General features: G+C 36.6%; 1 protein-coding gene across 8 annotated transcripts; it reads right to left on the bottom strand.

The window, feature by feature from the left end:
- Window positions 1-1354: 1354 nt before the first annotated feature.
- dnmt3ba (DNA (cytosine-5-)-methyltransferase 3 beta, duplicate a) lies at window positions 1355-21975 on the bottom strand. 8 transcript variants are annotated; one of them, XR_007931372.1, is made up of 27 exons: window positions 17231-19374; window positions 15974-16103; window positions 15739-15884; window positions 15287-15485; window positions 13371-15094; window positions 13108-13276; window positions 12095-12163; window positions 11726-11778; window positions 10914-11045; window positions 10187-10264; window positions 9626-9775; window positions 9399-9506; window positions 9159-9288; window positions 7946-8056; window positions 7733-7777; window positions 7065-7144; window positions 6844-6956; window positions 6564-6747; window positions 5960-6044; window positions 5499-5644; window positions 5217-5307; window positions 4932-5080; window positions 4298-4383; window positions 4091-4160; window positions 3848-3966; window positions 3478-3705; window positions 1355-3382 (listed from the first exon to the last, which is right to left on the bottom strand). XR_007931372.1 is itself a non-coding variant. In XM_051903854.1 (27 exons), exons 2-26 carry the CDS (start codon window positions 16095-16097, stop codon window positions 3564-3566), a joined length of 4503 nt encoding a protein of 1500 aa, XP_051759814.1. In that variant the 5' UTR covers window positions 16098-16103; window positions 17231-19374; the 3' UTR covers window positions 1355-3382; window positions 3528-3563. The 8 variants fall into 8 exon arrangements, 7 of the variants coding, with proteins under 7 accessions (XP_051759814.1, XP_051759811.1, XP_051759810.1 ...); XM_051903854.1 differs by having other exon boundaries at window positions 3528-3705; XM_051903851.1 differs by lacking the exon at window positions 17231-19374 and adding an exon at window positions 21813-21975 and having other exon boundaries at window positions 1355-3705.
- Between the last annotated feature and the right edge of the window lie 1650 nt (window positions 21976-23625).

The following is a 23625-nucleotide window of genomic DNA, read 5'->3' as shown; positions in this document are numbered from 1 at the left end:
CGGCTGTATATAACAAACATATAACTAAATACTGCCATCTGTCAAAATAAAAGTAATCATCAACAAAAATAAAAGCCACCACTAAACGCGCACGCACGCACGCGCACACGCGCACACACACACACACACACACACACACATATATATAAACAGGGATGCAAACAGGTAAGGGGGAAAAAAGTGAGAACATTGCATGGGGTGTTTTTTAAAGAATTTTTTTTTTTTAAGATAATTGCTTTACATGCTCATTTGTAGTTACTTTGAGGTTTTTTATGTATTCATTTTTTATTACCTTATGGCCCGGTTTCACAGACAGGGCTTAGCCTAAGCCAGTATTAGGCCTTAGTTCAATTAGGATATTTAAGTAGCTTTTATAAACATACACTAGAAAAAAAACATAACTGGTGTGCATCTTGAGACAAAACAATGGCACTGACATATTTTAAGATATGTCAGTACAAGTTGCTTTCAGTTAAAACAGCTCAAACAGGCATTTTAGTCTAGGACTAGCTTATGCCTTGTCTGTGAAACCGGGGGAAAATGTCCAAAACTGTAATTTTTCATGAAAAAAAAAAAAAAAAATTGTTGCAACATTTTACCAAAATCAAGATTGAATACATTTGGTCAAAATCTCATGTTATAAAAGATGAAGTGTTATGCAGGTTATGTAAGACAATATTGGCTGATTAGACAGCAAAACTGAGCTGAACTGCAAACTGTTTGCCCTCTCTCTCTTCACCGTTTCCACATCTCAGACTTCAAATACATAAATTATTACTATGGGATTACTATGCAAATCCCATAGGTGATCTATTTTGATCTCAAAAAGGTGAGGAGTTTGCATCTATGATATAAAGTTTAAATACATCAACACTTTTAATCATGTAAAAATACACAAATTTAAGATACATTTATGTTGCATATTTTTACCAATCTACCAAATACATTCATGCTTATTGTATTAATGTTTCCAATACGACAATCAACATTATTATACTTGGAGGCAAGTTTTAGAGCAATATGTAGTCAATTAAATATTTTTAGCTGATACAGTTTTCTAATTCCTATGACTTTTCCAAGACAATAATTTTAAAATTCCCTAATATTTTCAGGTTTATTTTCTGTGATCTGTTAAGTTAACTTATCTATTAAATATTATTTTTATTAAACTAAATTTTAAAGTATTTTTTTAATAATTAATTTCTTTCTTCTAAGCACATTACTAAACCAACAATCTAATAATATTAAGTCAAAGCAAGCAGAAATCACATTTAATCTGGAAGACTGAATGTTTAGTTTTGTGGGTTGATAAAACTTAAATTAACATATCAATTGAAAAAGAAAGACAGATAAAAAAGTTTGGTGCAATTTATTTTTCATCACTGATGTTAGTACAAGCATGGGATATTAAAGTTAGGCTAACAGACTATAGCAAATATCAAAAAGCTATTAAAACAAAACCTGTCTTGTCAATCATCAGTTCAAGAAAAACATCCTAGAGCTACAGACATAATTAGCATTTCATTTAGCACCAGAAGACATGGATTTTGAAAGTCCCATTCAACAGAAAAGAGGTATTAAGGGCAATTCCAATGGTACAAATATATAGTATATTCTGTTCACAAAGTATTGAATAAAAATAATCAGTGTGACATTAAAGATCATGGTCCTGTGAGGCCTGCTGGTGTTGAGAAGACCTGAGGGAGTTATTTCTAATGAGACAATACTGCACCTCGAAACTACAAACAGACCATCATTTCACAACAATTACATGTATCACATCAACAATACAGTTCTTACTGGGATTTTCTAAAGCTTTGCTACAAGACATAGACATCCAAAAGGCATCAAGACATATGTAATCCAGTTAATGATCTTTCATCAAAGCTCACACACACACACACACACACACACACACACACACACACACACACAAGCTCAAGCTGACCCATGCCTTACTCAAATTTAATCAATCTTAAGTTTGAGTCAGTTGGTATCATGTTTTAGAAAACTATCAACAGCTAAAGATCAGCTTTGACCAGTGATAATGTCAGAACCACAATCACCATTTTCTGCATAATGCTGAAAACACATGCTAAACAACTAGAAAGAAAACAATTTATACACATTCTGAAGCACCTAAGTTCACAATTTTTTTCAATGACCGCAAGTGATAACAAAATGTATTGACTTTCAAAGGTAAGATACAATTTAGACACCTGCACTAGAGAAATGCAACTAGCCAAAATGATTCCCTTTAATGTAATCTAAAGTCATGCCAGTTAAAATCATTTCAACATTTGTCCTACATAAACATATAGCCTATCCACTTGCAGGCACTTATTCACTTATTCTTTCAGCCCTCGGTCACATTGCATCATGTTCTATAAAAAGGCCTCATAATTAACACAGTGACTAACTCTCATACAGATATTTTGGTAGGCTAAATCCTTACTAAAAACAACAAAGCAATGCTGCAGTGACCACAGTTTTAGACCATCAGCTCAAGGCTAGTTTCAAATCGGAAGTGCATACAGGTAACAAATGGGGTAAAAATGGCAAACAGAAATGAAATGTTGCAACCTTATTTCTAAGGATTGATGACCTGTCTATTGTAAAATTATTTGATAGTATGGTCTAAAATCCTAGCTCAAGGCAAAAAAGTAGTCCTAAAACTGTAGGATCACGCTGTAAATTGATTAAAAATGAGGTTACTATTAAAAAAAAAAAAGGCTAAAACTTTGGAAGGCTATTGTCAACTCAAATCTATCAACAGCCCAAGGCTTTCACAACACTATAATGGCACAGACAACATTTGTGCTTCTGAATGCATGGTGTACTATAGGATTGCATGTATTCCTATAATTCAAATCCAAGTCATGTAACCCAAGTCATCTATGGTGTATATGAGCATTACTTTCAATTAAATAAATGATGCTAAATAGGAAAACATTTAAGTGTTGTCTTAGTACAGTTGTCCAGTGGCCAAACATTCTATATTATAAAATAGCACCATGGGATGACAACATAGCCAATCATTATTTTAAAAAAAATTATATATATATTTCACAACAGGACGTTTATTCCTAAACAAGGAAAAGTTCTGATGTAAAAACGTGATATAAAAAGCTAACATAATGTTAAAAACGGTTTTAGATAAACTAAACAGAACTAATATTAACTTATTCATTAAATTATAAATAGGCATAAAGCGGCATTCCTACAGAGAATGAACCAATCACAGAATGGCACTGAGGTAGTGGGTGGAGAATCGTGTAGCTCTCTTCAGCATTAAATCACTTTAAAAGCATACAAGTTAAAAACGACAGTACTTATGATGTTTGAAATCCGATCCAAAAGTGTCTGTGCATTCCAAGGATCACTGTTCGGGATTAAAAAAAAAAAAAATTCTGAACATTTAGAACAAATGAATCATTAAAATTGACAATATTCTGTGAGGTCAGAATCTGCAGAAACCTTAAAAAAACAAAACTCAAATTCATTTATCTGAGAGACTTGATTTGGACCTCCAGTGCCAGTGCTGCCTGGACCAGAGGATGGCTTTACTCGCAAGCAAAGTAATCCTTCAGAGGGGCAAAGAGGTGTCGGATCACGGGAACACTCCAGGACCGCCCAAGGACCTTCTGCCTCTGTCCCCGCCCCATATTATTCACATCTGTGTAATGCTTTGGGAACCCAAATATTCTGAAAGTGCAGAGAGGAATAAAATGTCAGTCATTTTGTCAAAAGTGATGCATTTTGTAATGCAGCTTTTTTAAACAAATGCACTGATTTACTTTATGAAAAAATTTGAGGAAAATTAAATATATATATTTAAATATCTGACCTCTCCATTTCAGTGCACCAAAGATAGTCCTCTTTTCCATTCATGGTGACCGGCAGAGGTCCCATCTTCCCTTGTTTGATGGAGTTAGACTTGGTGGTGATAGTGCGAACTTTGTTGAACTGATGATACAGTAAAAAAAACAAACAAAAAAAACCGCAAATGAAAATTTGCATTTGTGCATTTCTTTCATTTCATGAGCAAAACATTAAATTTTCAGTCAGAAGATACAATAAATTTGTTTACCATTGCAGTTCGTCCAACCTCCAGGCAGTCCTGCAGATCTACATTGTCAGTGAGTGAAGTAGGAAGTGGTCTAAAAACACAAAATCAGTCAGATTACTCTGAATGCATCCATCTGTTACTGAATACACATACATTTCCAAACTTAGAAAAGTTATGCTTATGCTTTGCAGGTATGTGTGATTGTGTGATATGTGTGCGCATTTATACCGGTTCATTCCAGGTAAATTTCCCCAGAAGTAACGGGCCCTGTGGGCTGGGCTTACTTTCACAGCATCAATCATCACAGGATTACACTGGAAACAGATAAATGCATGAGAATTCATAACCATCAAAAATAGTAACATGCTCATCTCAGTAAGATGTAAGTATGTCTCACCAGCATATATAAAGGTACGGTCACATTTACTATTGTTCGGTCAATATCTTGTGAGGGCGAAAGACCCCACACAGATTTCGCATTGAGTTTAAGGGGCCGTTTACAAAACTAAACTATAAACTGAAAACTTTGTGTTTTGGCCGTTCATTTACATGACAACTGTGTTTTGGGGGCCTGAAAACATATTTTTGAAAATAGGATTTAAAGTGCACGTTTTTGAAAATGATAGTAATCGTCTCCACGAAAACTACAAAAATGCAAATTTGTGAAAATGGTGACATCATGCACATGCATATTACTTGTTCAGTCTATAGGCGCATAGTGTTTCTTTACAAAGTGACATTGCCATCTACAGGCCTGGAATGCATAACACAGCGTTTTTAGTTGTTTTCGCTTATCCATGTGAACAGGACAGTTTTGACAATGGTGTCATCTGTACGCAAAAAACGCAGAAAAAGTTTTTACCTCCAGGAAACGACAGATATCAGCCTTGTCGTGGGCACTCATCGCTACTACATTCTCAAAGAGCCAGAAAAATGGGCGATCGTCATCTTCTCTTGGCCTCATCATGGTTAACATGCGGTAATATTCAAAGAACAGCCGACCTGTGCCTTCTAGAAGACGAAAAGAGAAATAAAATATAACTTTTTCATAATTGAGTTATATAAACATCTTCTAATACTAAATACCATGCTCAGATCTATCTAAATCTTCACAATTCTGTTAAATGAAGTATAAAGTATATCTTACCAAAAAGACCTTTTCTTGCTGGGTTCACCATGGACAGGTCATTACACGGACTTCCACCTATCAGGAGGTCAAATGGCCCCCACTCGGCAAGCTACAAAATTGTGTGATAACAGGAAACTTTAAAAGTGATCTTGTCACAGTGACAGATATGAGGAAGAGTGTATTTAAAATAGTAATGTTTAGCTATTAAAATCTGGTTAAGTGTCAAATTCCTTATACTACTTGAAGAATGTCTGTAATGTCAAGTAGTTCATAGTTCATGCTATAATGCTCTATACGTACATGTTTCCTTGTGATGGTGCGCACATCCTTCACATATTCAATCTTGCCCTCGTGTTTGATCATTCCGACAGCAATAGAGTCTTCACAGATCTCAGATGCAATGTAGCGTTCCAAATTAAAGCCCAGGTCTTTTAAAACCAAATAGCCTGCAAAAAAAAAAAAAAAAAAAAAAAAAAGTATGAAACAAATCACCCTTGTTTTTGTCTTCAACTCCCACAATGCATTGCTATAGCACAAACCTTAAGGCAAACAAAGCCAAAAAATAATAAGTGCAGTTGTTTCAGTATTTCCTTTGAATTAAAAGGATTTAAATGGATTGTTATCCCATGTTATTCCAAACCCGTATGAATTTATTTCCTTTTGCAAAACACAAAAGAAGAACTGTTGAAGAATATCCTGACATTCTGACAGATTTTTAATTTTTGGCTGGAAATATTCCAGTAATGTTTAAGTGAGCAGACCTGTTGCAATCCCATCAAACAGGGAGAGTACTCTGATTGGACGACGCTGAGGAGCTGGAATAGAAGGATACACTCGGTGTGGCTCCTAAACCAAGGACAAAAAAAATTTTTTTCGTATTAATACACCATTCTGCTTTTCCATTTTTTTTTCAAAATATACATGACCATTCAAAAGTTTGGGGTAAGTACATTTTTATTTTCTTTTGAAAGAAATTATTTCATTTAGCCAGGATGCATTAAATTGAAAAAGAGACAGTAAAATCTTTTACATTGTTACAAAAGATTTTTATTTCAAGTAAATGTTGTTCTTTTGCATTTTCTATTCATCAAGTTTTCACAAGAATATTAAGTAGTACAACTGTTTTCTACATTAATAATAAATATTTCTTGAGCACAAAATCAGTATATTATAATGATTTCTGAAGGATCTTGTGACACTGAAGACTGAAGTAATACTGCTGAATATTCAGCTTTGTCATCACAGGAATTTAAAAATTTATTAAAGTACTTTTTGAATGGTACATTAAAAATGGCAGCGTATATTGCAAAATACGAACTGGACTACTTGGATATCTAACATGAGAAGGATAAGGTGGACACTCACAAATTCAAAGGCACTGTTATTGGCAAAATACTCCTGGACACGAACACTCCAGTCAGGCCTGAGCTTGAGCACACCGTAACACTTTGAGGGCAGGCAAATGTAACAGCTCCATGGGTCAACCTCCTTCAGCTTATCAAATGTCCCCGGTCCCACCAACACATTCAGACAGTCTTTACAGAAACATCTGAACAGAGTGAAAAAAGAGAAAGATGGTAAAACAACCTGTTTTGATGGTTAGCATGACATTTAGGTTTAAGTTTACATAAGTTTAAGTTCAAACCTGCAGCAGCTGGCGTTTCCACAGAGAATGACCTCTTGTCCAGCACAGCACACAGTGCAGTATGACTGATAGCCATCATCATCATACCTGTACAGTGTCTCTGTAAAGTTCTCCTACACAAAAACACAATAGAACATGGAAAATTACATTCTGGCAAGGAAATAGCAAGTAGCATATTTATTTTGTGATTCAGTACTAAAAAGATAAGATCTGAATCATACCTTGCACTTAAAACAAAGGCTTCCTTTGAAGAGCGGATGGAAAATTTCAACATTACCAGTTCCACAGGACAGACAGAAATCTATGGAAAGAGTCATAAGAAAGACATTCTGTATAGTTATCTTGTAATGAATTAAAAATACAGGACTGAACAATAAGAATTGTCCCAAAGACAAAAATAAGTTGCTATAAAAAAAAAAAAAAAAAAAATTCTTGTGGTTGCAGCTGTGAAAATATTGACAGTGCAAGTACAAATTTAATCTAAAGGGTTACCACGGCTTTTGACCAACGAATTGATACGCCTATTCCTAATGTTTTATTGATAAATTTTAAATAATTTTATATTTTTATTTTTTTGGAGAAAAAGCCACTTTAATTGAATATTTTAGATATTATATTTTAATTAAATATTTTAATATTTTTTATCAATAACTATATTTCCACAATTTTCCAATGACCTTTTATTAATTTTTGTTAATTCCCATAATTTAAATAAATCACATTTCCATGCATTTCCAGGTTTTCTGATCTGCCCAGTAGGAAAAATTATTTAAATTATTGTTGAGGCCTAGAATAGCTTCATTAATGAGCTCAATTTATGAATATGATTAAAATAAAGACTTTTTTTTTTTTTTAAATAAAGTGAATATGATTAAGACAAGTGACTCACCTTCAATGTTTCTGCCTTTAACAGATACCTCATGGACCATTTGATCTGAGAAGAAAAGGAATAAACATGGGTTATGTTTTCTTACCGAAATTATGTAAACACTTAAAAACATGTCAGTAATTTGCAGTTCAATGTTTTCTGAGATTGAAACATGATTTATGTTATTATGATTTATGCAAAGTTCTGGCCTCTATGCAGATTGATCCAACTCACCTCTGGTGTACTCCTGAGTTGACTGTCTCTTGTTGACGTACTTCCTCTTGGCTGGAGGCTGATAATCAGACACAGAGGAATCTGATTCAGTTTTATTACTGGTGGAGCTATCTGTGAAATGGAAAAACAGAGGGAACTGTTGTTAAACAATCCATATCTATATTTTGCTTAGCAGCTTTTTGAAAGGTTTGTGAATAAGCCTAATTTTCTTACCAATGTGAAGTCATGTTTTGAAGTCACACAATTATTGTATTTTCATGACTTTCTAAAGATATATTTCTCATGTCTGTGAGGCAAGCAGCCTATACACCGAGTTTCGGTTTATTTTTGTGACGCACAGCAGTTCGGGGAGACCGAGACAGCAGAAAGCATTCTGTTCGTTTTGTTTTCTTTATTTTACAAAGGCACAACGTTTTCTTGTTATTGTGAGTTTACAGTTTCAAATGATGTATTACTCTTATCTGTATGACCAAAAATGACAGACTATTTTAAGTTTTCCACTGTTATCAGAAAAAAAAAAAAAATGCAAGTGATCGCGCCGGCGCTTCCACGTCTTGCAGTAAGCACGTTAATACTTCTGCTTCCACACTCCGCACAAACACTTGGATATGTGCCTAATAATAGCTCACATTTATCTAGGTTAACGTTAGAGCGAACAGCCATGTAAAGTTGCTACTACTTACATGTTTCAAATGATAAGCCATATTTGGGGTTGATAGATAATAGGCGAACGTTTGGATTTATGTTATAGCCAGATATGACAGCACTACTGTCGTATGAGTAGCTGAGAATCTCTTCTGCAAACCGGCGTGCAAACTGCCACAAATAAAATTGAAAGTAAGTCGCAAATGCTCATGATCTTCATTAAAAGTAGTGAGACTACATCTTATGCACTGATGCCGCTCTCTCTCCCATTGTGGTATTTGATTTTGAAATTAGCTGATGGTAAATGAAATGCAGCTCATTTCACTGAAGTGAACTCTGTTAAATTTGCATATAGCGTGGGAATTTAAGATTGGATTTATATTTGTTTTGCAGAAACACATTTATGTGGTCAAGTGTAAATGGAAACATTTTAATAAATCAGACAGCTATCCAATCAGTAAAAATGCATGAAGTTACCAGGTGTAAACAGGCCCATTATGAACTTTCAAAATTGCTGTCAATCACCTTTTCTTTCCAATTACAGATATGTTTTAGATTTTGTTCATACCTCCAAGAGGCAAAAAGCCATCAGGACCCATGGGCTGGAAGCCTCCAAATGCCCAATCTAGCATGGCTTTCACTTCTTCACCTTTTTTCTCAGTGGGGGGGAAAGACTTCCCACAGCGCTCCCCTGCCAACTACACATGAACAACAATGCAATATTACAATAAGAATAAAATAAGAACTGGTACTCGATTCCCATACCTAGTTGAAATTGGTTAAATAAGTTTTTTTTTTTTCATTGTACCTCCAGGATTTGGTAGATGGCATTCTTGTAGGTAGGTAGACCTTCATAGGATTTACTACAGAAGCACTTTGCAAATGCAGAAAAGGGCAACAGTCCCTCTGTATGAATCTAAGATTAACAAGAGAAGCATGCTTCAGTGTGAAATATTAGAACTTTTGAAGAATGCAGGAACAAAAATATTTCTCTGACGAAAATCAGGAGAAAGAGTGAGAGTAAAATCTCCGAACCTCTGAAAACATGCCATCTCCAAACCACTCTACGCGCCTCATAGACACAGGAAGCGTCCTGCCCTTCCACGCCACCACCAGTCCAGGCCACCAAGAGAAGCCCTTCACTTTTCCCCATACCAGCTCTCCAATGGAATAACCCTTCCCATCCTGCACAGGGAAACAAAGGGTCAATGGTTGAATTATATCAACTAAGAAGTGACTGTACAAGCAGGATGAATATTACTTCAACATGTCCGACTGTCAGAGCAATCAAAAGTAAACTAGGATAATATAACTATTTACACCTGGAATTCAATCTCAGATGCTCCAACCATAAATGGACAGTACCAAATCCAGTGTAAAAACGGTTTAAAACGTTTGGTGATTGGATCACTCAAATCACATCCTGAAGTAATTAAAAGACTTTATAGAATGTTTGCAGTGACACGAATCATTTACTTTAGATAAAAACGTCTGTTAATAAATCAATGCAGATCATGTGACACACATCTGAAGTTTATTTAATATAGGTCAAGAATGTGATGACGTTAAAGACATTTAGAAACCTAGAAGACTTACCTGGTATGCTTGTTCTCGCTTTCCAGATCTGGGGCTTGGTGTCGAATTTGATGCAGAAGACCGAGCATTGTTCTTCACCTACAATTAATAAAACAGCCTAAAGTGAGTGCAATTAGACAGTAAACATTTTGTGTGGAAAATGCACACACATAACACCCAGTTTTAATGAAGCCTCCTGCTGATTTTTCTGTATGCAAGCTTCTACAATGCTAAAAGTCTTGTTGAAGCTAGAAGTGATTAACTTTATAATCATTTGTAAATGATTCCACATGAAAAGATGTGTATTCTTTATACACAAGCATTTGTTTTTCTTATGTATGTTAGTGTATAAGTACAGCATGCATAACACTACACACAATGAATTTAAATTTATTTGTAAAGCACTTTTCACAATACCAACACAGCATAATGAAAATAAACAACAAGAAACCATTTAAACACCATGGAGAAGATGTTATGAATGTTAGCACTGAAATTGCAGAGGAAAAAACAGACAAGGACACATAGCTACAAGGAAGAACATAAGATGAAGACTCTAAAGACTAATCTACCAGCCGGAAAAGAAACCACAGTGCTCATGCACACATTCATGAAGCAGCATCTATTGCTTATGAAAACAGCTCAATGTAATACAGAGAGCATGAATGGGACGAAACTGAGAGGCGGACCCTCTACACCTGCGATAAGCCAGACAGAGCACTGAATCTTGACCTGGGCAGGTACATACCACCTCTGGCTTGCTGTCCTTGTCTGGGTTCACTGGTTTGCTCCAGGTGCCTGCACCGGCCTGAAAGACTGTACGTGCCTGTGGTTTCTGCCGTAAGCTGCTCTCCCAACCGTATATTCCTCTAACAGAGCCCTATAGACCCATACATATGCATATAAATTACACACACCATCACTAAGATCACATGACTCCTTAAGTGAAGTAATCAGTATCAGGGCCCTAAAGTACAGATATATAGAGAAGGAAAGAAAGAAGTTAAATCAAGAGAGGTTAGTGTGATGATATGGTTGATGTGTTTGTGTGTACCAATGCTCTTTTTTCATGTGATAAGTAAAGTTGACCTAATCAGTCATGGTTCGCTTTATCATCTCAAGAATATAATGTAAGATAGTACTCAGCAAAAGTATTCACTACTCTGGGCATATTCAATGAAGAGACTTTGGCAGAAAAGCTTGACCAGTAAAAAAACAATAATAAGTGATAGACCGATATTTTTACCAGGCCCGATCATTAGTACTGCTAAAAACCATTTATGCATTACCCATAGTATTGGTTTCCCCTTTATGTCAATACAAGTTCTACCAACAACCTAGTCAAAATCCTATATAACTACTGTTCAAAAGTTTGGGGTCAGTAAGTTTTTTTTTTCTTTTTTTTTTTCTGTCCCCTCATCAGCCACCCAGTTCTCAGTATCAGCATCAGCATGGCCACTATTTACAGTGACACTCAGGAATTAATTCCTTGGTTAAAAAAAAATCTCGAAATATTTAATAGTTGTTTCTCAGCCACAGTTGTTTTCCAGCTAATATTACCTCCTGTAATGTGTTAGCATCATCACTGGCTCCATCTTTCTTTAAGTCCATTTCTGCAGGAAAATAACATTTAAACAGTTAAATCAATAAGAAGTCAGGTATGAATGTATCTATTTTGAGGTGCCTAAACAAGTAACACTAATAGCAATGATTAACATTACTTTGAGCGCAGACAAATAGAGCATGTACATTTGTAATTTCAATGTATTGGAGCAACTTTCTTGAGCATTTAGAGTGAAGTGGAGACAAAGGAAGAAAGTTCAGACCAACAGACTTTTGCCACCAGGAGAAGCGATTGAGAGATTGTAAAGCATTACTCTATAGCTGCTCTAGAACCTCTTAAACTGGTCTTAAGCATTTCATTCACACCTCTCTGACTGGTGATCTTCTCCAGTCGCACCACACACGGCTTCACTGCGTTTGAGTGTTGAACCGTCTCTGGAAAACAGCACATTGTTTCCATCAATCTAACCAGCCTCTGCTGGATCTGACTGGATAAAGCTTTAACTGCACTAAACAAACATTAATATAAATTACAATTTGATAATTTTATTGTACTTACTATGTAAATTATTTGATAGCACTAAATTAATCCATGACAATTAATTGGGAAAATAATATAGTAATCTGAGGAGCACCATTTAGTAACAAAATAAAGTACCAGTATTGATTGCATGCAAGCTGGAAGATGTTTCTACAACTTAACCCACTTTAATGACAATGCAGATCCAGATATAGACCTTTGGTTGTTGGCTTAAGGTTGGGTTCACTTTGCAGCTTATTCTGGCCAAGAACCACACATTTAGCCGCTCTGCATAAGCTTCATTACAAATCATCAATAGATCTAGAAAATTTGAAAATATTGGCAGCAGACTATTGTGGTACTGGCAGTGGCCACTGAGCTGCTCCTCACAATTAAGAATGGAAAAGCCATTGTCAGCCTGATCTGACATTGCTGATCCAATCCAATCTGATCTGATCCACACTTTTTTTGCAGCAACACAACTTTGAATATATCTTTCAGATTTAATGCCATGTACCTCAAAAAAACAAAAAAAAAAAACAAACTTGATTTGTCAAGTTTAGTTCTTTCTCAAAGGTGGTAGCCCTTACTATAGTAGCAGCCCTTACGTTGCTAGCACAATTTTGCGTTCAGATGGACTGATAAAAAAAAAAACTTGCGCACCCAAAATTCAAAAAGTTATATATTTATTAAATGGTCTGTGTACGTATTTTCCAAGTATGCCAACTATTGTTGAAGGCTGAGAATATATACGTCATTCTCACTGTGAATTGTTTTGGTGCAAATTTTTCACCAATGATTGTCTATGCTTTGCCTTAAAAAAAAAAAAAAAAAAAAAAAATCCTTTAGGATAACTTACCTGATGTGCTGCTTCTGACCTTTTTCTTCCTCCCATTTCTGATGGGTGAAATCTTGACGTCAGTTTGATCTATGGAGGAGTCATCATTGGAATCCAGCTCCTTTGCTATATCGTTGTCACTTTCACTTGAACTATCATCCAAATGAATAGCATCGCCATTTTCAACAGCCTATGTGTAAGTAAAACCATTTTAAACACATGACAAAACTAATTGATACAGATAAAACAATCATTAGAGAGAACGATAGACTTGTATTCTATACCTGAGCAAAGATCTTTTCTGCTTCAAGAGATGGACAGGGCAAAACCAAAAAACAGAGGATGAGTCTCTTAAAAATGGATGCTGGTGGAAAAGCCTTAAGCACACTACACCAGTATCGCTCCAGAGAAAGGGTAGAAGATGTGTCATCTTCATCCTCAACAAGCTGGTACTCCAAGAACTCATCAGTGAGCTTAGCAGAATCCTCCGGTTTGGAGCAGATGCCAAATTGTACAGCAAGGTCAACTATATTCTTTCCTGTGACCTTTAGCCTTCCTGCTGGGCTGAGGAGCTGTGAAATGCCCCTCAAGACACTTTCGCTCAGAGGGAGACTGTCAGCGATGGAGGTCGTAAGAGTTTTGTAGAACTTTAAAGACTCATCGTGAAATGCGTTCAAGGAATCTGCCAATTCCTCTTCTCTGGCAGAGATGAAGTCTTCTACCACCCCACCCAGACTGAGCTCAGAAGCAGGAAGGCAAAGTGTTGAGTTTTCCAGGATGGTTGGGTCTCGTTCTTTCAGGTAGCGTATGACTGCTTGAGGGCGAAGAAAGTTGGAGGCATACGAACGTAGGAGCCCACTTGCTTCTCGAAGGATTTGGACAAGATCAGCACGAACAGAGCCTTTGCTTTGTTGCAGGTGCTGCCCGAAGGCATGGAGTGGTCCAAGAGCGTGATCTAGAAACATCAAGGTAACCCTAATTTTAGGGTTCTCCAACTGTGAACAAATATGCTTAGCTTTATCATTATTTTCATCACAGGAAGTAAAGTATGATACCAAATCGCTCCACATTCCAAGCATCCTTTGAACAAGCACACAAAACTCCTCACAACTGTGTGAAAGGGGTGCGCTGGTGTCTTTTAGTCCATCAATGCCTGCAAACAGCGTCTTGAGGTTGTCATTGCTGGTGGAACACGTGGAGAAGTGTGCGTAGATGTTGGCAATAAGTTCATGAACCTGACTGGAGTAAGCCTTTAGGCCAGCATTGCAGGCAGAGTCAGGTATGCTGTAAAGTCCACCAAGATCAATCACCTGTGGGTTAAGCTCCCGAATTTGAGACACAACACTTCCTGAGGTCTGTTCCTGGTCATTAACATAGAAAGCTACCATGTTGCTTGCAGGAAGCTCAAACTTTTGGAGGACATTGAGTAAACATCCAGAACCTGAGTCTTCAGCCTGAAAGACATCAAGGAGACGGATACAGTACCTTGCTTGCTTTTCCTCAAAAAAGCCCACGAGCACCACATGGCAGGAGGTCTTTTCTTCGCTCTCTGCATCAAGTGGCACCTGCCCATATATGTAGATACAGAACGGGTTCAGTTTACAAGCAGAAACAATGTCCTTTGGATACTTCAGTCCGAGGATGTATTTTGCAGTACGTTGGGAGACCTTGTTGATCCTTGAGGGTAAACTGGAGAGGCAATGGTTTTGAATGAAAAGCAGCATGGTTTCACTACAGGAAAGAGAGTCTTCAATCGGCTCTTTCCCAGATGAATTTAATCCTCCCCGCTCATGTTTCATATGCTTTTGAGTCTGCTGGTGTCGCTTCAGATCGTAAAAACCTGCATGTAGGATGATATTATGGTCACACAAAGTGCAGTAAGCGTAGTTGTCTCCCAGATGACTAGGTTTAAACCATTTAAAGGTTCTTTGCCATTTAGGATCATAAGTCACAGATCGCCTCCTTCCATTAAAATCCATGTCTTTATCAGACTCATCTCTTCCTCTGCCTGTATAAAATGAAAAACAATTTACATCAGTGTATGCATTTAGATGATGATTTCCCAGTCCTATTGATATTATAGATACTGGGGCAAATTTTCTATTTTTCCATGACTGAGGGGAAAAGAATTTAATAAAATATTTCAAAGTCATCATACTAAAAAAATGAAAGAATAATTAAAATACAAAACTAAACTTACCAGATTCATATGGACCTTTCCAGGACTTTGGAGACCTAACAGCGTCATCTACCTGTACAATATCCTGACCATTACGAGCTTCAACTGGGTTGTACTCCCTCCCTTGCCTCTCATTGGCATGGAAAAATTTCTTGAACCACTTCACAAAGGTGAAATTGGGTCTAAACTTTCCTGTGAGAAGCTCCTTCACAGGGACTGACTGAAAGAAACATGAAAACTTGAGAAAATCAATGTACTGTAAAGATCTTGACAGACAACATACTTCTCAGATTATGTTCTTACATAAGATTCACATTTAAAGATGAAGCATATAATTTCTGCAGCATTTACGAGATTAAACAGAATAGCAACAAGATAAGAAAAATAAACTTGCACGTAAAACCTTCAACATTCACAATTTTATATGCAGGAGGATTAATGGGATTAATAGAATACAATAAGGTGAATCTGACCTCTGTTATGCCTAATTTCCGGAAAGCTGTCTGGAGAAGACTGTAGTTCTGGATGAAATCAGACCTCTTCTGGGACTCAAACTTTACTTTGCTCATGTCAATGGACCCTGGGAAGAGCAAGTCTATAAGCTGGCAAAAACACGCACCTAAAAAATAGAAAAGAAATAAAGATTAATGTAATTCAGATTACATGAACATAAACATTAATAAAATAAATAAATAATAAAAACTGTACCTGAACGACATTGCTCCACTTGAGTAAAGTTAGTGTGTAGGGTTTCGTTGATCCAGGCCAAAACCTCATAGCGACTGCACTTGTCATCAGGGTTATTAGGGTCCAGACTAACATTTGTAGCCATCTTATGCTTTCACAATGCAAAATAAAAATATTTTTCTTACAAAATATCATAACGTGAGACAACATTCACAAGCAATAAATAATAAGTTAATTTCATTGCACATTTGTAGTTGTCTTACGCTTCTTAGACCAGAGTAAGGTTTGACACTAAACCAGGAATAAAAAGTAACTTTTGTTAACCTATTGGTTTTTTTGTGTGTGTGAAAAGGCGAGAGAGACTTATTTAAAGTGTCAAGTTTGGTGAGGATTGAAGCTGAAATTTGAATGCATAAGAAATAATGCAAAATTACTCTCAGACACGAGATGCATAGCGTAATATTGCTCTCTGATGGATATTATATACAAGTTGTGAGGTTAATCTAAAAGCTATGAGGTTTACTGAAGGTTTTTATATTTTGAAGTGCCCCAACTAGTCTGAGCCATGTTGCATTTCCTCAAAACTAAAAAGACTACAGCCTCTCTCTTGCGTCAGTGTGTTGAGTATAACAACTCCTCCCCACTTTACGAAAGTCTCGCGGGGTAATTTTTGCCGCGAATGCAGCAGGCTTAAAAAGTAGCTTTCACTTTTTACAGGTTTAACTGCTGACAACAGCTTGAAACACAGTGGATCGAAAACAATGTGCACACGAAATCTAAATTAAAGTATGAAAGAAACACGTGGAATTTTAAACAAAACCGGTAGTATGTATTTAGATGTTTAATGGTTGATTTATTTGTGGAATGACATGATCGAATTGTAGTGTTATAGCATGCGATTTTTTATAATCTTGTCACTGACTGCTTGTTGTCTTTGTGAACCCTTTCAAAACAACTGGATTAAGGCTAATGAGACAAATTTGTGTGATTTTAACTTTGCAAGTCGCTTTAACCTACACGTAAACGTAAACATGCAGCGCAAAATATGCTTGCAAATAACGCAAACACTTTCTTTCATAAACCATATCCGTGTTCTCATTGTATTAAGACCGGTTGCCTTTGTCAGTATGTCTTTGTGTATCTGTAATGGTCGCTCACATGAAGCGAAACTGTACGGGGCCACGAAACATAAGAAGGATTTCTGATTAGCAGAACCGTAACTCTTCCTAGAATCTAACAAATCGAAACGTGCTTTTAAAACAATCAAGTATGTCCTACCTTATTTGTACCTTGGTCCCGGAGATCTCGCTATTCCCCAGTCTAGTAGGTAATCCCCAGTCCACCCCAGTGCCTTCCCCCAACATATGCATTGTGTGACAAGGATTGGCCTGAAGAAGCCAGAGTGGGAGGTGCTATCCTGCACTAGCTAGCTAACATTTCTCAAACGTACGAAATAGCGTGGTGTTTTTCGGCAAAACGGTATTTTCACGCCAGGATACAGATGTGAGATAAAGATGAACTGACTTAACGGCTGTCTAGTTGTTTTATTCGTAATCATTAGCGACTATACTCTGTTGCCAACAACGGGCATTCGCGATTTTTTTTTATCGCAGAGTTAAAAAAATATATATCCCGTTCAGTTGTTTTGCAGATTATGTTCTGTTAGTGTTTAAACCCATAACCCATAGTTTTTGGAATATCTCGTTAAAATTACCGAAATAATGTTAACACAAATGTAACGTGCAAAATTATCCAGATGTTTGAGAATTGTGAGACTATACGCCCATAAGGTCAACTTCTTTGTTTGTATATTAATTAACTTTTTATTTAATCTTTTTACATTATCAATCATTTCTGTTACGATTACATGACAAGGTCACAAAGCCACGTGGCGAGCACGCGCATGATTGTTGAGTATTGGTGAGGTCAATTGTTAAATTAAACTTTTTAACGTTAGTAAATTTCGAATTATTATTATTATTATTTATATATTACCCAGAGACCAAATTACGTCTTTTACTGTCAAATGTACATAAATTGTACGTTTAAAGTGTTTCACGTCATATATATAAATATCAACTTTCTCTAGCCTACAGTAAACAATGAGAGGTTAGTGATACTGAAATGGCGGGCGGTGTGCGCGTGAACTGAACGTGTGTTGATATGGCGCCAAAAAAAAAAAAAAAGCTTCGGGAAAGGGGCTTGTTATTCACCACCTAAAATGGCGGGGCTATTTGAATCGGCTTGTTCTGCAATTTGACTTGTTTTGTGTACTTTAAGACGCCATTCGGTTCCACTAAGTTTATAGACACTTTACAAGCTCCTCAAATGTAAGACGATCCTGTAAGTTTGTAATCTCAATTTAGTCCACTATTTGCGACCCTGCTGTTTACATTCAGCCACACATCAAAACGTTGTGATGTTTTCCGTTCTACTACGGAAGACGGCACAGCCAATCTGGTGCAAAGCCTACACAAGCAAACTCGTTTTTTGAATATAAAAATAGTTTAAGTAAATTATATTGGAGCTCGAGGAGAAATAAATAATATAAAAACACAATACCACTTTAACACAAAGTGACAATGGCATTAGCACGTTAATACATAAAAAGGGAGAAAAAGGAATATAGCTAAATATGACAGAGCTGGGTTCGTTTAGATGCAGGTTTGATGACCATCCCTTCAAATCCTGATTGCACTTTTTTTTGTTTTAACATCAGTAGGCCTAATTTGTTTACAGGCAAAGCAGGACAGACAGGACAGGTGAGTCTACACCAATGGACCAGGAGTTTTTTATTTTCCTTTTCTCACTCTCTCTTTCTTTCACTCAGTATCCCTTCTTTTTCTTTGATAATTTTTTTTAAGTTGTTTGTGTAATTGTATTTCTCCGTCTTATCCAATCTTAATATGTAGAGAGCTATAAGAAAGACATTTGTTGGTTAATTTCCCCAAGAAGCACTGTGGCACTATCAAAACATCACTGTGGCACTATCAAAACATCACTTAGTTTGAGCATTTCAACCAGCCTGAAAGAACAATGTTGACACAACCAGTTTGGGGCAGAGCTACCTGTTTTTCTGACCAATGGTATAAAGTCTAGGAAACCTGTTTGAAAACGACTATTATTTTTCGAGTTCTGTTTGATGATTACACTCAAGGTGTGGTTTATGGTTGGAATTTTAGTGAGAAGTGGTTCTACTAACCACTTCTACTAAAGAACCTTAGCAGAAGGAAACTTATGTCAGCTTTCATCTGCAACAACACTATAGAGTACCTCAGGGATGACGTGTTTTTGTAGGCCAACCCGGAAGTTAGCGGCGCACGGGTTCCCTTGATCGAAAACCAATACATTTTTCCCATAGACTTTTGGAAAATTGCAAAAAATAAGCTCTGTGTTTAACAAAGGGTTATGACACTTAAGGCCGGAACACACCAAGCCGACGGTCGGCCGTCGGGCAGTTTTTGTTCGTCGGCCAACTAAGTTTTCTCAGTGTGTTTCGCACCGTCGGCTGAAGTTGGTCCTTGTCGGCTTTTTTTTGGGCCGATTCGAAATGTTGAATCGGCGTCGGAGCTTGTCGGTCCATCGGGCCATCTGATCATTCTGATTGGCCGTTCAGCTACTGCCACCTGCTGGTACTGAAATGCATTTCATCTTGCGCAGGCGCAGAATGACGTGCTACTTGGCCGTCGGGTGTCGAGCGTCGGTTTGGTGTGTCAGGGCAACTTTGGACACAGACACTGCCGACGTGAGCCAACCCCACAGTCTGCTTTCGTCGCCACTAGTTTGTCGGCGTCGGCTTGGTGTGTTCCGGCCTTTACACGTTTTGTCTATCAAGATAATCTTTACAAGTTAACATAACATTTATACATATAAATATATTTATATTTATACATTATAAATAAAGTCGTCAGATATAAAAAGCTAACAGTAGGCTATAAATGGACTACAACACACCATGGTTGCGGATCAACGTCACCACCACTAAGCTTCCTCAAACTTTATTTAAAAAACAACTTTATTTAAAAACATGCTCGCTGATTATGATCTGCGCTGTGTATGAATACTTATCCACTTTTTCTTGAGAAATGCTGTCCAAATGTCCTGTTTGTCATGATGACGTCTAAAGTCCCCACCAAAGGAAGTAGTCCCTTTTAGCTGTTTGTTAGCAACCGCCGTTTTTAAGACACAGTAAAGGTTTAAAAAATCACAAGCGTGTTATAACTGGTGTGTTTTATGTCATAGATCAAAACGTGAAAATATTTAGAGGCTTTGTTAACCACAGACCTTATTTCAGGCGATTTAGTAAAAACCCATTCAAAAAACCCATTGACTTTGGGGCGATGGAACCGGAAGTCCTAAAATGCTAACTTGCTTCTGGATTTTGTCTACAAAAACATGTCATCCCTGAGGTACTCTATATAAAGGTTTCAAAAGAGGGTTTTCCCAGTGATGCCAATAGAAGATTCTGGGTTCCCCAAAGAACCTTTCGATTTTCAGTTCTTAAAATAACCTCTTTTTTTTTTTTCTTAGTGTGATGAACATTTTAATAATATAAAGCACTTTTTTCAGCTTATCACAAAAAAGAGATGAGAGAGAACAGGAGAAGAACAGGTAGACCATGTGATCTGTTTTAATGTTTTTGTTCAATTATTGAACTTGACTGTCCAATGGAACACGGAAGCTTAAACTGAAGTGATTTCCTTATCAGAAGTGAAATATGTAGTCAGTGATCCCTATCACACTCTCTGCTCTAAAAAAACAGTAGTCTTTATCTTCTCTCCTTCCTGCCCCCTCCAGATGTATGCTGTTTGAAACTGAAAATAACGGTTTCACTACAACCTAACATATACCCACACATAAATCACTCTCATGCATATTTCACAAATGTCTCCTTTGGCACACTTGAGAAAGTGACCATTTAACTTGTGTTTGAGACATACTGTTTCTCGTGTTATTATTTGTAGCTGTCTGGTAGTTTGTGAAGGACAACTTTTTTAGAACCGAAAACATTTGGGATACCAGGGTTTCTCACATGCTTTAAAACAATAGTGAAATGAAAGTCCTGTCATCATTTTTACAGTGCCCCAAACTGTATGACTTTCTTTTATTTGTAGAACACACAAGGAAATAAGACATAGTGAAGCTTCAAAGCACCAAAAAGTAAACATAAAAGTGGTCTAATTCATGCTATATAGCTACCAAAACTATTATGTGAGAAACAGGATCAGTCCAGTTAGTTAAGGAATCATTTAGACCAGTTCTGATTCATTGAAAATATCTGACTTAAAAAAGAATGATTTATTCAGGAATCAGACATTGCACTTCTCTCATGAACAAGGATAGCTAGGAACTTTCAGTGAACATCAAGAGCACAAGTTGTATGGATCACTTTTTATGAAGGTTTAGATAAGGTTTTGCATCTGGCTTGAAGCTTGAAATCTTCAGCCCATTTATTATAATTGATTGGAAAACACGTTCAGAATATCTCCATTGAGTTCTGTCAAAGAAATTACATAAAAATTCTGTCTTAGAAAGTGTATAGCTTAGATGCTATGACTGGTCACCATTTTATCTATGTTATTTGCCAACTTTTTGCATTCAGTAATTCATTTTAAATAGTGGAGTGGCAAATTTATTTTTAAAAGTAAAAATATTTCATAGTCTCGCTGTTAAAATGAGCTTATAAAATGTTTTTTAACTAGTTTTTTAGATGGAGCATGTCACATCGCAGAACTCAATACAGATTCACTTGCTTTAAAAATAGCAGCAGATTGAAAAGTGCTTCCTAACACAAATGCTTCACTCTCGCCTTCAGCTACAGATGAACCTAAGGACCCAGACAGCTCGTCACATCACTCACCTCGCTATTGAGATGGCAAATCCTATCTCACTCAGTGCTAGTCATGCCTGGTCTACCACAGCAGGGTCATTGAGGTCAAGGTAGGCTTTGTGTTATTTATCAAGGAGCAGCACCCTGTAAGTAACAGGAAAGAGAGCCAGTCTGGTTCTTACCCAACTCAGAAAAGAGAAGTTTTGCTTGAGAAATAGCAACACTCATTGTATCAAACTGGCCTATATAAAAGCAGTAGGAAAAAATATGAGGTTTGTTGACGTGTGGCACAGGCAAAAAAAAGGTCCATTGTTTGTTGTCAATAGTGATGTATGAAGCGCAACTCACGCTGAAGTCATTTTCAAACCAAGCAACTTTCTGTTGGCAAACATGAACCCATGACGATATCTGTGTGGGAAATAGTTTGTTCTTATGTGAAATCACATGGATTTCTATTAATGACTCTATTTGGAATACAAACAAATTGCTGAACAACGGTAAATGCGACGACACATTCATAAAGTTGGTTGTCTTGCAAATGTCTTAAACATAGAAAATAGTCCATTCTTGCATTATTGCTGGTCAAGATGGGGCCATTTTTATTAATGATTTATTTTTTAGGGCAGAGAGCTATTTGGGTTGCCTGAAGCCGAGTTAGTAATTAAACTTTTCACAACTTGTAGGTTGTACTGTGGATAAATTTTGAGCAGTATTAGGTTTCAAAGCTTTCAAAAAGTCTGTTCTTTAAGGTGTGTTTTTAAAGGGAATGGTTGAGCTAAAATCCCTGAGAGAAAGACGAAGGTGAATGAATGAGAGTGGTAAGCAGCTGAGACAGGGAAAAGACAGAACACAATACTAGAGGTCAGGTCCTGACAGGTGCGATCAAACTCATCACATGTTCCCAGGATAAGGGAACTCACAGCCACCACAGGGGGTCACACTGCACTTGTCACAGCCAATCAGCTACAGCCACAGCATGAGCGCTGCCTTTGTTTGTGTCTCCTCACTGTGAGACTTTTCTAGCCAATCATCTTGATTGATTCTGGGTTTGACTGACAGGGATGAGGGAAGGAATTGTAAAGCGTGCAATAAAGGTCAGTGGAGTATTGTAAACTTTTCTGGACACCTGTATAAAATGAAATTAAATCACTTTGTGTTTGTGTTTATTATTAATTTTCCCAACATTTCCCAAGAGTTTTTTTGTTATTTCAACACTTAATACTTATTTGTGTGAGTGTGCTATGTCAGAAATTAACCAGGGCTGAGGGCAAAAATGTCACAAAAGGAAGAAAAATTTCCCAGTTATTTAAAATGCAAGACAAGAAATGTGCCTATAGTGAAGTCATGTTTCATTTTTTTTATTGTTTTTAACATAATGTTTGATATATTTCATAATATTATATTTTTTCAGCAGTAATTTATAATTATTTGTTAATGTTTCCTTTTTAAAATGTAAAATTGTATATATTTCATAATGTTCTATTCTATGCCCAGACCTGATCTTGTGTATTTACTACAGATTTTTAAAATGTTTATTCAATTAAAGTATTTAATTGTAAATTGACAACATGCTGTTGCCTATGTTTTTACAACAAAAGGTATGCCACCATAAAGGTTGAAAATGCCACTGAAAATGAGTTTCTTTAATAAAGATAATTTCTGACACTGGGTGTTTACATATATACTATTTTTTTGCAGTATTAAACAAGTGCAGCTTCTAGTTAAAGCAGATGCATCTGTTAATGTGTGACTGAGTTCGTAGATGTGGGAGGGTGTGAGTGGAGTCAAGAGGGTCATAAACACTTTGGCTGTGAAGTCATTGTAGTATTCTTCAATGGGGTCA

The sequence above is a fragment of the Ctenopharyngodon idella genome, chromosome 8 (assembly GCF_019924925.1).
Source record: "Ctenopharyngodon idella isolate HZGC_01 chromosome 8, HZGC01, whole genome shotgun sequence".
Taxonomy (NCBI): domain Eukaryota; kingdom Metazoa; phylum Chordata; class Actinopteri; order Cypriniformes; family Xenocyprididae; genus Ctenopharyngodon; species Ctenopharyngodon idella.
The sequence above is the reverse complement of the archived record's forward strand: the minus strand, read 5'-3'. Positions and strand labels throughout refer to the sequence as shown.

Bases quoted from the DNA above. Each gene is read 5' to 3' on its own strand.
- dnmt3ba (XM_051903851.1), bottom strand. From the start codon at position 16,097: ATGGCTACAAATGTTAGTCTGGACCCTAATAACCCTGATGACAAGTGC. The intron at 11,779-12,094 runs GTGTGAATGAAA...ATTTTCCTGCAG, and splicing joins GAAGATCACCAGTCAGAGAG to AAATGGACTTAAAGAAAGAT. The intron at 5,645-5,959 runs GTCTGCTCACTT...TTTTTTTTGCAG, and splicing joins GTTTGATGGGATTGCAACAG to GCTATTTGGTTTTAAAAGAC.